Source organism: Corythoichthys intestinalis, chromosome 16 (genome assembly GCF_030265065.1).
Source record: "Corythoichthys intestinalis isolate RoL2023-P3 chromosome 16, ASM3026506v1, whole genome shotgun sequence".
NCBI classification, from domain to species: domain Eukaryota; kingdom Metazoa; phylum Chordata; class Actinopteri; order Syngnathiformes; family Syngnathidae; genus Corythoichthys; species Corythoichthys intestinalis.
In genome coordinates, this window is record NC_080410.1 from 33,526,211 (window position 1) to 33,540,705 (window position 14,495).

Genomic DNA, 14,495 nt, shown 5'->3' on the forward strand with positions numbered 1-14,495 from the left:
CATCTTAACCAGGGTGCCAATAATTGAGGGCAGTGGGGCACTGTATATTGTACATTTTGAAAAACATCTGGTGTTATAATAATTGTGTCTAGTCTTGTATTTGCCAAAATTAAAATATGCTGCTACTTGCATAAAAAGAGACATTCAAGGTGTGGCCCCCATGCTCCCCTGACCTCATCCCGATTGAGAACCTTTGGAACATCCTCAGACAAAATATCATAAAGGTGGAAAGCAGTTCACATCCATACAATAGCTTTGAGAGGTTATTCTGACATCCTGCAATAGAATTCAAGCAGAAACCCGACAAAAACCTCAATGGGTACAAGAACGTAGAAAGGACGTCTCTCAAGCATGTTGCCGCTGATCAACCGGAAACCAGAATGTGCAATCAGTTTTGTGTCTGTGTCATTTGATAAACATAATAATATAGTCAGGGGTGCACATAAGTGGTCTGCATGCGCGCATGCTTACTGGACGTAGACAAAAGCGTTGGCCCTCAACGGCTTCCATACGCTTTTGCGTACCGATGGCTGACCACTGTATTTGCGGCGGACACGAGAAAATAACTTCTCAAAATGTCGAAGAGGCAGGCCACACTGAGTAATTACTTCCGTGTTCCCCCACCCCCGTCAAAAGACAAGACAGACGACAGAGACGTCACCGGAGCTACCGAAAAAAACGACTTTTGCTGAAAAGTGGCTACAGGAAGTACCATGGCTAGAAGCAAATGATGCTCGCACGGAAATGCGGTACAAAATGTGCTGTGAGAATCCCAATGTCGCCGATAAGAGCAGCGCATTTTATGTAGGGTCAAAGAATTTCAGCCATCCAAACTTTGAAAAGCACGAAAAAAAACAGAGAATGTGGCAATTAAGCAAACTATCGATGTCAGACATGACCCCACTCGCCCACTGGCCCTAAGTCGCGGAATAAAGGTAATGAACAGCGACATGCACTGACAAACGTGTTTTTGCTCGCATTTTACAAAGCTAAACATGCACGTTCAATGAGGTCTTATGAGGAGGACATCCCACTTTTAAAAAGGCTTGGAGTTAATGTGGGAGCCGCATAATGCCCTTTATTTTGAATTGGTGCTTTTTATTTCTTTACATTTCACTTCAAAGTAATGGCAATTTTGTTGTGCCAGTTGATGTTAATCAAGCATTAATTGTTAATATAATTAATTAAAGTTAATTGGCTCTAAGTAAAGCTTGTCATAAATTTATCGCATCAGGCGGGTCGGCTCTCAAGCTCAATGAGGACCAAGTCACATCTCCAGGTCCTCCTCTGAGAACCTGGGCAAAAAAATTATGTGCACCCCTGAATATAGTCAATGGTGGGTGCACTTTGAAATACTGCTAAATTGCTCAGTTCTCAATCATTTTCAATGTTTTTTTTTTTTTTTTTCAAAAACGTCAGAAATTGAGTAAATTAACTAAACACTTAAAAATAATTATATTATTTTCCCCACAGCTAGCCTGAATCCTAGCCATGTTAATACGGTTTGTTATAAACCAAACGGTTTGAAAATCTATCAAGATTTCCTCAAATTTAAGAGCACTTAAGTGGAGAAAATCGCTCACCTTAGGTTCGCCGCAAAAGAGGTTACTAATGCTGCCGGCTACAAATTTTCGTATCTAGCTCTATATACAGTCATGGGCGGAATTATTTGCACTCCTAGAATTTTTCCAGAAAATACAGCATTTCTTACTGAAATTAATGCAATTACATATGTTTTAAGTATAAATGTGTTTATTTATTGGATGTGCATTGGACAAACACAAAACAGCTGATGAAAAAAGTCAAAATTGACACAATTTTAAACAAAAATCAAAAAATTGGCTCGACAAAATTGTTGGCACCCTCACCTCAGTATTTGGTTGCACATCATTTGGAAGAAATAACAGAAAGTGATCGCTTCCTATAACCATCAACAAGTTTCATGCACCTCAGATTTGAAGGGTGCCTTCCAGCAACAGCAATTTTGATATCTCTCCAGTCTCCATAGTGTTCAATATGATTTAAATCTGGACTCATCGATGGCCACCTCAGAATTCTCCAGCACTTTGTCTCTGATAATTTCTTGGTGCTATTTGAGGTGTGTTTTGGGACATTGTCCTGTTTGAACACCCATGACCTCTGACGCAGACCCAGTTTTCTGACACTACATCCTACATTCCGGCCCAAAACATTTTGATAGTCTCCAGATGTCAGATTTCGTGACTCCTTGCACACTATCAAGGCACCCAGTGCCAGAAAAAAGAATGAGGCCTACAAAGCAAAGAACACAGTGCCTATAGTCAAACATGGTGGCGGTCCAATGATGTTTTGGGTAGTTTTGCTGCCTCTGGCACTGGGTGCCTTGACAGTGTGCAAGGAGTCATGAAGTCTGGAGACCATCCAAATGTTTTGGGCCGTAATGTAGGATGTAGTGTCTAAAAACTGGATGTGCGTTGTGCGTCAGAGGTCATGTTTGATCCAACAGGACAATGACCCAAAACATACCTCAAATAGCACCAAGAACCATTTCTTGGTGTGTTTTGGACAAAAAATGCTGGAGAATTCATAGATGGCCAGCAATGAGTCCGGATCTAAATCCCATTGAACACCCATGGAGAGACCTCAAAATTGCTGTTGCGAGAAGGCACCCTTCAAATATGAGAGACCTGGAGTTCGCAAAAAAAGAGTGCTCCAAAATTCCATCTGAGAGCTGCACGAAACTTGTTGATGGTTATAGGAAGCGAGTGCTTTCTGTTATTTCTACTAAAGGATGCGCAACCAAATATTGAGTTGAGGGTGCCAACAATTTTGTCCAGCCCATTTTTTGCATTCTGTGTAAAAATGTGTACATTTTGGCTTTTCAGCTTTTTTGTGTTTTTCCAATGCAAATTCAAAAAATAAACACATTCATACTGAAAACATTTGTAATTGCGTTAATGTCTGGGAGAAACTGTGTACTTTCTGGAAAAATTCCAGGGGTGCGAATTAAAGATGTCCCGATCGATCGGGATGCCGATTGATCGGGTCCGATCACGTCATTTTCAAAGTATCGGAATCGGCAAAAAAACATCAGACATGCCTTTTTTTAATATATCTATATATATTTTTTAATTTAAATCGTTTTCTAATTGTTTTTAACATTACGGACAAAATGTCTTACACTCATCCAGAGTAGTTTTGGCTTAAAGTAGGGCTATCAAATTTATTGCGTTAACGGCGGTAATTATTTTTTTTAAATTAATCACGTTAAATAAGTAACATATGCGCTGCACGACCCACTCACGCATTGTCGCGTACAATCTATAAAGACGCCGTTTTACCTATAGATAGCGCTAAAAGGCAGTGTATAATGAGTAGAGAGAATTTAGACAGCCTTTGGAGCCATTTATATGTGGCTAAAGCCTTACAATACCTCTCTCAGCAATTAAAAATAACGTTGGAGACAATGTGATCATTTTCTTAACACCCTATGTTCTTTCCAAACGCAGAGAAGATATATCAATTGGTGCCCCTACGCACGGTCATGGTTGCACTTCCCATCATGCATTTGGGCAGAAGTTAAATGGCTGCAGTATCATTTACTGAAAGCTCAACAAATACAATAGATGGCAATATTTAGTCACAATATACAAAGTCACATTTCTCCTTTAAGAATGACAAGTCTTTCTATCTGTGGATCCCTCTCACAGAAAGAATGTTAATAATGTAAATGCCATCTTGAGGATTTATTGTCATAATAAACAAATACAGTACTTACAGTTGTGGTCAAAAGTTTACATACACTTGTGAAGAACATAATGTCATGGCTCTCTTGAGTTTCCAATGATTTCTACAACTCTGATTTTTCTCCGATAGAGTGATTGGAACAGATACTTCTTTGTCACAAAAAACATTCATGAAGTTTGGTTCTTTTATGACTTTATTATGGGTTAACAGAAAAAGTGATCAAATATGCTGGGTCAAAAATATACATACATGGATCTGAAAAAGCGAATCATTGACTTGAACAAGTCAGGAAAGTCACTTGGAGCCATTTCAAAGCAGCTGCAGGTCCCAAGAGCAACAGTGCAAACAATTGTTTGTAAGTATAAAGTGCATGGCACTGTTTTGTCACTGCTACGATCAGGAAGAAAACGCAAGCTATCACCTGCTGCTGAGAGAAAATTGGTCAGGAGGGTGAAGATTCAACCGAGAATCACCAAAAAGGGATTTGCCAAGAATTAGAAGCTGCTGGAACACAGGTGTCCGTGTCCACAGTCAAGCTTGTTTTGCATCTCCATGGACTGAGAGGCTGCCGTGCAAGAAGGAAGCCCTTGCTCCAAAAGCGGCACCTTAAGGCTCGACTGAAGTTTGCTGCTGATCACATGGACAAAGATAAGACCTTCTGGAGGAAAGTTCTGTGGTCAGACGGAACAAAAATCAAGCTGTTTGGCCACAATGCCCAGCAATATGTTTGGAGGAAAAAAGGTGAGGCCTTTAACCCCAAGTACACCATGCCTACCGTCAAGCACGGTGGTGGTAGTATTATGCTGTGGGGCTGTTTTGCTGCCAATGGAACTGGTGCTTTACAGAGAGTAAATGGGATAATGAAGAAGGAGGATTACCTTCAAATTCTTCAAGATAACCTAACGTTATCAGCCCGAAGATTGGGTCTTGGGCGCAGTTGGGTGTTCCAACAGGACAATGACCCCAAACACACATCAAAAGTGGTAATGGAATGGCTAAATCAGGCTAGAATTAAGGTTTTCGAATGGCCTTCCCAAAATGGCCCTTCCTGACTTAAACCCCATTTAGAACTTGTGGACAATGCTGAAGAAACAAGTCCATGTCAGAAAGCCATCAAATTTAACTGAACTGCACCAATTCTATCAAGAGGAGTGGTCAAAGATTCAACCAGAAGCTTGCCAGAAGCTTGTGGATGGCTACCAAAAGCGCCTAATTGAAGTGAAAATGGCCAAGGGACATGTTACCAAATATTAGCGCTGCTGTATGTATATTTTTGACCCAGCAGATTTGATCACTTTTTTTCTGTTCACCCATAATAAAGTCATAAAAGAACCAAACTTCATGAATGTTTTTTGTGACAAAGAAGTATCTGTTCCAATCACTATCGGAGAAAAATGAGAGTTGTAGAAATAACTGGAAACTCAAGAGAGCCATGACATTATGTTCTTCACAAGTGTATGTAAACTTTTGACCACAACTGTATGTACTGTATGTTGAATGTATATATTCGTCTGAGTTGTATTCATTTTTTTCTTAATGCATTGCCAAAATGTATATGATTGGGAAAAATTATCGGGAATGATTGGAATTGAATCGGGAGCAAAATAAAAGCAATCGGATCGGGAAATATCGGGATCGGCAGATACTCAAACTAAAACGATCGGGATCGGATCGGGAGCAAAAAAACATGATCGGAACAACCCTAGTGCGAATCATTTGGTCCATGACTGTATGTGATACTATGGGATTAAAAACTAAATCTGTGTGTGACTTGGTTTCTTGACTTTGCTATGTGTTAATGAACCGTGTATTTCTTTTAGGGAGAATGTACTTGTTCTATGGTAACAAGACTTCAGTGCAATTTGCCAGCTTCACCACCACGGTCACCTGTCCTGGGGAGCTCCAGTCTCATATCTTTTTATTTGTCCTGTCAATCGTTGGTACAAATTTAAACTGTATAGATTTGGATCAGCATGCTATTCTGTTATTGCTAAATAAGCTATAATATGGCTTGGTTGAATGTTGAATATTGCCAGCTTCAAATCGTGTTTATATGTCGAATGTTTCTAAATGCATAAGGCTTTTTTAATGTTATGTTACTGCTTTGAAAAGAAATAGTGTAACTTCCAGTAAGATATATTTGGATCTTTGTACCATCTGTTTAATGGCCCTTGACAGCAAGCCACAGCTTAACGTTCAAACCAAACCAGTGGAACCACTGGTAGAGGGAGGAGCCCAGATCCAGCAAGTCCTCAACATTGAGTGTCTAACAGATTTTTCCGATGCTCCACTACTCAACATCAAGTTCAGGTGAGCTCAAAGGCCAGCAAAAAATGACTTCTGATTAGCTTGCTTTAACTAAACAAGTCGTACCTCCATATACGATGACAATTACAAGGTGTTCAGGAGGCATTCGAGCAGTTCATTGACTGCTGACGCTAGATGAGAAACGCACCTGACAATCGCCCCGATATGGCACAAGCATTCAGTTTCTCGTTAAGAGTAATTAAAAGTCCGAATTTTGTGATATGTAAGAACAACTTAAATGTTTTGTTATGTCCTCTCAACAGTTTGTGGATTCTAGCTTTCATGTGAAAAGCACCCTTAATTTTTTTCTCACTTTTCTGAAACTGTTATTTTGTCTCAGAGCAGCAATGATGGTGTATTTGTGTGTTATAGATATGGAGGAGCTCTGCAGAACTTGAGCCTCAAGCTGCCTGTCACCATCAACAAATTCTTTCAGCCAACTGAAATGTCCTCAAATGATTTCTTCCAGCGTTGGAAACAACTTAGCCAGTAAGTTTGGAGTAGTAGGAGTAAGTATTTTGTCAATTGATTTAGGTTTATTAATAAAGTTCTTGTTTGAACTGCCCTCAGGCCTCAGCAAGAAGCACAAAAGATTTTCAAGGCCAACCACAGCATGGACACAGAAGTACTCAAGGCTAAGGTACGTCTTATCTTGATCACCCCCCTCCCCAGCGAACACACCAAGTGTACAACCCCTAGCAAAATGTATGGAATCACCAGTCTCGGACGAGCACTCACTCAGACATTTTGTCATGTAGAACAAACTCAGATCCAGCATCATCACCTTGTCAAGAATCTGCATTGGACAAGGTGATGATGCTGGAACTTTGGTTTGGTGCTGTTCCAGTGAGATTTACAAAGATGACTGCCTGAAGAAAACATCTAAATTCCCTCAGTCCTTGATGATATTGGCTGCATGTCAGGCAAAGGCACTGGGGAGATGGCTGCGGTTAAATCTTCAATAAATGCACAAGTTTACATTGAAATTTTAGACTGCTTTCTTATCCCTTCAATTGAAAATGTTTGGGGATAGTGAAATTATTTCCAAGATGACAGTGCATCATGCCACAGAGCTAAAACTGTAAAGCATTCCTTGGAGAAAGACTCATCCAGTCAATGTCATGGCATGCAAATAGCCCAGATCTCAACCCTATTGAAAACCTGTGGTGGAAATTTGAAAAAAAATGGTCCACAGAAAGACTCTGACCTGCAAGGATGATCTGGCAACTGCAATCAAAGAGAGTTAGCACCAAATTGATGATGAATACTCATCAAGTCCATGCCTCAGAGACTGCCAGCTGTCATAAAAGCCAGAGGTGGTGCTACTAAATAATAGAGATGTGTTTTGATTGTTATTTCTTTGTTTGTTCCTCATGATTCCGTATTTTTTCCCTTTGAATGGAGTGATTCCATTTATAATTCTTGCTCTTTAAAAGTAACATTTGCTGACCACCACAATGTTTTTTATTCATTTCTTTTAGTATTTCTGAATGCTAAAGACTTTTGAACGAATTCATTATTTTTTCAAGCTTTTTATCTGAGTTTGTTCTAAATGATAAAATGTCTGAGTGAGAGCTTGCCTGAGACTGGTGATTCCCCACGTTTTTTCAGGGGTTGTAATATGTTTTTGGTGATTCGTGTCATTCTAGCTACTGGGATTAGGAGCCGCCCTGCTGGACAATGTTGATCCAAACCCAGAGAACTATGTGTCTGCTGGAGTGATCCAGACCAAGGGTCAGCAAGTTGGCTGTCTGCTAAGACTGGAGCCCAATGCTCAGGCTCAGGTACAGTATAACGCAGGGGTCTCTACTTAAGCACAGGTTTCAAACACCTGGCCTGCCAAATTAAATTTTATGCATCAACCTGATGTTTCTTGTGCAACATAGTCCATTAAGATAAATAACAACATGTAACACATATTTTGTTTCCTGATTTTAAGTGGTATTTTGTAGTTTGTTTCGTGGCATTGACATATCAAAACACTTTTGTTTCCCAAAAAGTTAGGGTTTGTGGTCGTGACTTTGAAATTCTATTTTCCACTTTTCTTTACTGTCGTACTTTCTAATGCTTTCATATGTATGTGTGTGTGTGTGTGTGTATACACATTTTCCTCATTTTATAGTCTTAGTTTGACTTAAAAACGTAAAGAAATGACATTTAACAACTATTTGCTGCAAACCTAGGACGTAAAATTTGAAATTTTGAATATAGCCTCTAATTTTTGCAAAACCAAATTTTTACTTTTTTAGTGGCACTTTTTTTTTAAATTTAGTTTGGACCCAAGCAACACAAATAAAATGATTACAAGCCTGGAACAATTTTTTTTTTTTTTTTTTTTGGTGACATGGTGTAATACAAGAGAACGTTTATATCGTCTTTGGTCCATAATTCAAAAAACATATATATATTTATATTAAGGCTGTCAAACGATTACAATTTTTAATCGAGTTAATCACACCTTAAAAATTAATCGTAATTAATCGGAATTCAAACCATCTATAAAATATGCCATATTTTTCTGTAAATTATTGTTGGGGTGAAAAGATAAGACACAAGACAGGTGTATACATTCAACATACGGTACAAAAGTACTGTATTTATTTATTATAAAAATAAATCAACAAGATGGCATTAACATTAACATTCTGTTAAAGCCACCCATGGATAGAAAGACTTGTAGTTCTTAAAAGATAAATGTTAGTACAAGTTATGGAATTTTTTTTTAAAACCCCTCTTAATGTTTTCATTTTAATAAAATTTGTAAAATTTTCAATCAAAAAATAAACCAATAGCTCGCCATTGTTGATGTCAATAATTACACAATTCTCATGGTGCTTAAACCCATGAAATCAGTCGCACCAAAGCACCAGCAGAGGGAGACAAAAAACACAAGTAACAAGTGGACATGACACAGTGCTGTCATTTTAACCTGTTTGAGCGGGGCATGTGCGTTAATTGCGTCAAATATTTTAACGTGATTAATTTAAAAAATTAATTACCGCCCGTTAACGCGATAATTTTGACAGTCCTAATATATATAAGAATTATAATGAGAATACAGTGGTACTTCGACATATGATCGCTTCGACACACGATCTTTTCGACATCCGACGTGAAATTTGACTCGCCATTTGTTTCTACATTCGACGACATGCTCGAAATACGACAATTTTTGACAGCGCGCAGTTTTTGTTTTGCCGGAAGACGGGCGCACGGCTAAATTTCTTGTGAGAGAAATCAACACTGGATCCAAAAAGGTTAGTTCAGGGGGAGAAAAAAAGAAAAGGTGACACTTACAATTGAAATGAAGATATAAATGATAGCAACATTTAAGCATGGTGTGTGCATCCATGAACTGGGTCGACAATAGGGCCATAGAATGTCGATCTCGGCTGGTGGTCCTCCTCCATTCGCCAGTCTTTATAGTCAGGTTTCTAATAATTTATTCCATCAACTTGTGCAACACTGACGCCAGGATCAAAACGGGAAGTAAGATAGAACCGCCCTCTCTTGCTCATCGTCACGTCAGCCCCGCGGTGCGTTCAGGTACAGCAAAAAAAGTCTGCCACATTAAAACCCGATTCGTTACATAATTACAGGTATTATATTTACTATCATTGTTATTATTTTTTCTATTCATAATTTATTTGTTTTGCTCTTTGTAATGCTATTTGCAATAGTAACAGGAATTACAATGTATTCTTATGGGAAAATCCTGTTCGACATATGACCATTTCGACTTACAAACAAGTTCCTGGAACGAATTAACTTCGAATGTAGAGGTACCACTGTATTTAATCTTCCCTTTTCATTAAAAATGTAAATAACAAAGGAATAAAATTGAAAAATATATCAGTGGAAACAATGAAAAAAGTAATAATTGTTTTTAAATAAGAAAATGATAATGGACAATGTTTTGTGGTCCCCATTTGACATTCAATTGTAGTATATGGTGCCCACATGCAAACACAAAATTAAAAAAAAAAAAAATTTAAAATCCATTAAAAAAATAATTTTCTCAATTTAAGAAATCATTACAAAAAAAAAAAAGTAAAATAAAGCAAATTGTGCTACACTGAAAAAGAATCAAACGATCTCCAGCCTCTCCCACTTGAAATGGATTGGCCGTCTATTGCCATCAGTAGGTGTTTTCAATATCAATTTCCCCCATTTACTAACTGCCACAACACATTCTCTGCAGCTTGGGATGCCAGTGAATGGGTTACGCTTATGATAAATTTTGAATAGATTTCCACAGTAGATACAAAAATATTTGTTGGTTTTGTTTTTATGCTTATATTTGGCATACATTTCAATCCCCTGCCATATGGGTGTGACAAAATATCGAAATGGTGATATATCGTGATGCTTTGTATCCCAAAAGGTTATCGATATGCTCCTGTCAAGAATCCAGATATCGTTTTATAAAGGTGTCGATGTTTAAAAAATAAATAAATAAATAAATAAAAATTAAAAAAAAAAACAACAACCATCAAGTTGCTACCAAAATCTTCCACCATAATAGTTTCTCAATAAACTCTAAGGCTGCCAGTGACTGTGCTCCGACGCCCAATCCATTTAGACTGGGAACGTTCGTTCATTCAAAACCAGAGCTTTCACAGTCATTCGGTCCAATTTTTGGGGCATTTACAGGTCACTTGCTGTTCATTTTAAGGCATTTACAGGTCATTTCCTGTTGAGTTTGAGTCACTGCCTATTCATTCGGGTGATTCCCAGGTCAAATCCCGTTCTGTAACTCAAAATAAACAGGAGTGACCCATAAAATAACCCAAAATCAACAGGAAGTAACTGAAAATCAACAGGTACCGTATTGGCCCGAATATAAGACGGCCCTGATTATAAGACGACCCCCTCTTTTTCAAGACTCAAGTTTGAAAAAAGACTTTTTGAACACCAAATTAAACAAATGATTATAACATATTTGAGAGAAAAAGCATGTTATTTTGCCTCATTCAAATCTTAATATCTGAACATTTAAATATGTAAACTGAAGTGCAATCACATTCGTAAATGAATGGCTTCTGGTTTTTCAAATGTAAATAAACCAATCTATTGTGATGAAACAACAAAACCATCAAAGTGAACTCTAACTGTAACTGTAGACCCTACTCACCAACGACACAGAATGACGTGTCGCTGTATCCGGCCGCCATATTGTCCGTCTCTGTTTAGCCCTATTCTCACTGGTTTCAACTAGTCGTTCAGTTTATAGAGCAATTCATGGAAGCCCCGGCGCTTTCAGACGCTGTAAACTCATTGGATGCGTTGCATAAAAGGCGTTATGTGGAAAAGCTTCAGTCTATCCATTCGCCAGATCCATATTTGATGCCTAAATCGATATTTTTCGACCCGCTGTCTTCGCCCTCTCTGCCTGACATCTGCTACCCTGATATCCACAACTATCTTGTCCACACAAAATCGGCCTATTCTAGCCAAAGTTTGAAAAACTTTAAGAGCAGCACTCTAAGCAACATTACCCTGTGTGATTTCTAAAATAACGACAATCAAAAAAAGAAAAAAGTTGACTGCGATGGCCGACGCTTCAAGGATAGGTGGATATTGGACTTTTTCTTCAAAAAAACACGCAACAACTGTGTCTGCCTCATTTGCAAAGAGACAGTCGCTGTTTTCAAAGAGTTCGATGTGACGCGATAATAACAAGACACGCTGACATGTACGACAACATTACAGGGAAGATACGCAGCGAGAAATTATAGCAACTTGAAGCTAGTTTATTTTTTCACAGCAGCAGTATTTCGCAAGAGTCTGAGTGTCGAAAGAGAAAGCCACAAAGACGAGACTGTTGAAATTATGAATTTAAAAAAATAATACAGCAAATGTGACACACAGAAGGGCTTGCTAAAATTCAGCCAAGGTAGCCCCCCGCATTTTTACCACACCAAATCTGGCCCCCTTTGCAAAAGGTTTGGACACACCTGTTTAACTGATGATCCGTAGATTAGGCCAGCTTCTTTCACTTGGTACCAGCTAAATATTATTCAAAATGTAATGATGGTGGAAGAAATAAGCTTCTTGAATTTGAAACTGTATGTTGTCGGCGATTAGCCTCGCAATGATCTTAATTGTGGTTGTCAGCCCAAAACCCTCTAAATATATATTAAATGCATCTTACCAGATATAAAATGACTACTACATAATCCGTGGTAATCGTTTGGAGCCCAGTTTTCTCGTCGAATTGCAGCAGTCCATCTCGCTCTCATCTCCGGGTCTCTCGGAATACGGTAGAACTTCAAGTCTCTCCGTCTATCTTCTCTGTTATTGCAACCAACCGCCACACACGCCTTCACCATTTTGATTATTAATGTTAACGAGCAGAAAAACACGCCATAATGGGAGGAATTTACGTAGTGGTAATGCATCAACACGACGAGTAGACGGACAATATGGCGCGGAGGCGTGGTTGTGACGTCATGTGAGTAGGTTCTGTAGTCTTGAAACAAATTTGAATAAGGAAAAACATTGCAATAAAATAATGCAAACTGGTTAAACTTGACAGTAGCTGAGATCTGTAATGACAGAACATCGCTTCAATGATATCTGGCGCCATCTAGCGTCTTGAATGGGTATAATGTCTAGACCGCGAATATAAGATGACCCCCACTTTTTCAGTCTTGTTTCAATGCAAAAAACACCCTCTTATATTCGGGCCAATACGGTAAATGACCTTAAATGGCCCAAAATTACCTCATTGCCTGGCATTTGCTGCCACTGACGGCCATCGACGTTCAATCCGTTTGAAGTGGGAGGGATGGCAGCGAATGAACCAATGTTCATTCGCTGCCACCCTCCCAGTTCAAATGGATTGGACGTCTACTAGTGATAAACTCATTCCAATTCACAGCAGAAGTTTGTTTTTCTGTTTATTTGTTCTTAGTAGAATATCCTAGAATGATTTCCTGACCAATGTATCGATAATTGTTGTATCGCCATTAGAGCTGGTAATCATTGGGGCACCTAACGATTCGATTACGATTACGATTCAGAGGCTCCGATTCGATTATAAAACGATTATTGATGCACCCCCCTCCTTTTTATTTTATTTTATTTTATTTTTTTTTAATGTTTTGTACATTAGTTCCAAAATTGTTCAAAAATCCTTTCAGGTTAAACCAAACTACAATTTCAGTATCAAGTTAACATATAACAGTAAACAAATATACAAAAATAACAGTAAATAAAAAAAACTCCAGTCCCCATTCTTTATCAGCAGCTTTAAACTACATTCAATTAATTTAATGTTGTGAATCAACTGTTACAGTTGTTAAAATTGCTCCCGTTATTCCATAATTTCCCTTCTGTCTACTTTTGTCAAAGTTTTAAAACTATTTCATCATTCAAGACAAGATTCGATTTAGGAGTATTTTAGATAAAAAGTTAATTAGGTTCGCTACAACAGAGCCTTCTAGAGCTGTCTACTGCTTTAAGATGGCGGCTGTTTACTTACGCCGGAAAGTCTGTCATTTCGCATCTCTGGTCAATAATACATGTTCTAACACCGACGTCGTCTCATTTTGCATCTAGTTCTACATATATATGATATCTACTGTAGCCGTATGTTTGTAGCAACTAGCAACTGGGCGTTGTTTGTAGCGGCTGTCAGCCGCAGTCAGGTATGATTGTTTTTTTTTTTATCTAGCGGCATGAGTTGAACATGATATTTACTCTCGGTCCGTTCCTCATTGCGTCCCAAAGACCGCGCTGTGTTTTACTTCCGCTTTACCTGGTATAATTCAATAATCAGAATTTGGATATTTGTGAATCGTTCTCGAATCTTCCACGGCAGAATCGCGAATACAGTAATCTAAGAATGGGAAATTTCGCATGCTTCTAATCGCCATATCGTCAGATCATCGTTATCGTGGGCTTTGTATCGCAAATCGTATCGTGTCGTGAAGTACCAAAAGGTTCCCACTCCTACCCTGCCATGAGTTTCCAGTTGAATACATACAAATTAGTGATGCACGATAATACATTTTTCAACCGATAACCGATAATTTCCTCCTCATTCCAATCGATAACCGATAATGTCAAGCCGATAATTCTATTAAAAGATTTATGTAAAATTTTAAAGTATACACAAAAGAAAATATCACTGTGCGAAAATATAATTTATTGCTCTTTTTTTCAACATAAAATATGAACAACTCGTCAATTCCAACATCTCAATAATGACAGATTGTCTGACATTGTGTTATGGTAAACTTTTGGCAACAATTACTTGGAGAGTAAATACTTAAGTTGCACAAAATTGCCTTTAAAAGTAAGCCATTCCTAACATATGTAACATTAATACACTGCAAAACATACCTCCTTAAAACTAGTCTGTTTTAAGTGTAAATCTATTGGAAATAAGTGAAATTATCTGCCAGCGCTTCAAGTGTATTTCTCTGATTTCTTGGAAGAAAAATAGCTAGCTGAAA

General features: G+C 38.2%; 1 protein-coding gene across 6 annotated transcripts in view; it reads left to right on the top strand.

The window, feature by feature from the left end:
• Nucleotides 1-14,495, top strand: part of ap2a1 (adaptor related protein complex 2 subunit alpha 1) — a 38,173-nt gene that overhangs the window by 20,374 nt on the left and 3,304 nt on the right. For 4 of the 6 annotated variants that reach the window (XM_057817005.1, XM_057817004.1, XM_057817006.1 and 1 more), the window contains one exon: nucleotides 5,547-5,746. In XM_057817005.1, coding sequence (XP_057672988.1) covers nucleotides 5,547-5,731 — 185 coding nt within the window. In that variant the 3' untranslated portion in view covers nucleotides 5,732-5,746. Of the gene's footprint in view, nucleotides 1-5,546; nucleotides 5,747-5,904; nucleotides 6,037-6,405; nucleotides 6,523-6,603; nucleotides 6,674-7,682; nucleotides 7,818-14,495 lie in introns of those variants that run through there. The other 2 variants (XM_057817008.1, XM_057817009.1) reach the window with 2 other exon arrangements.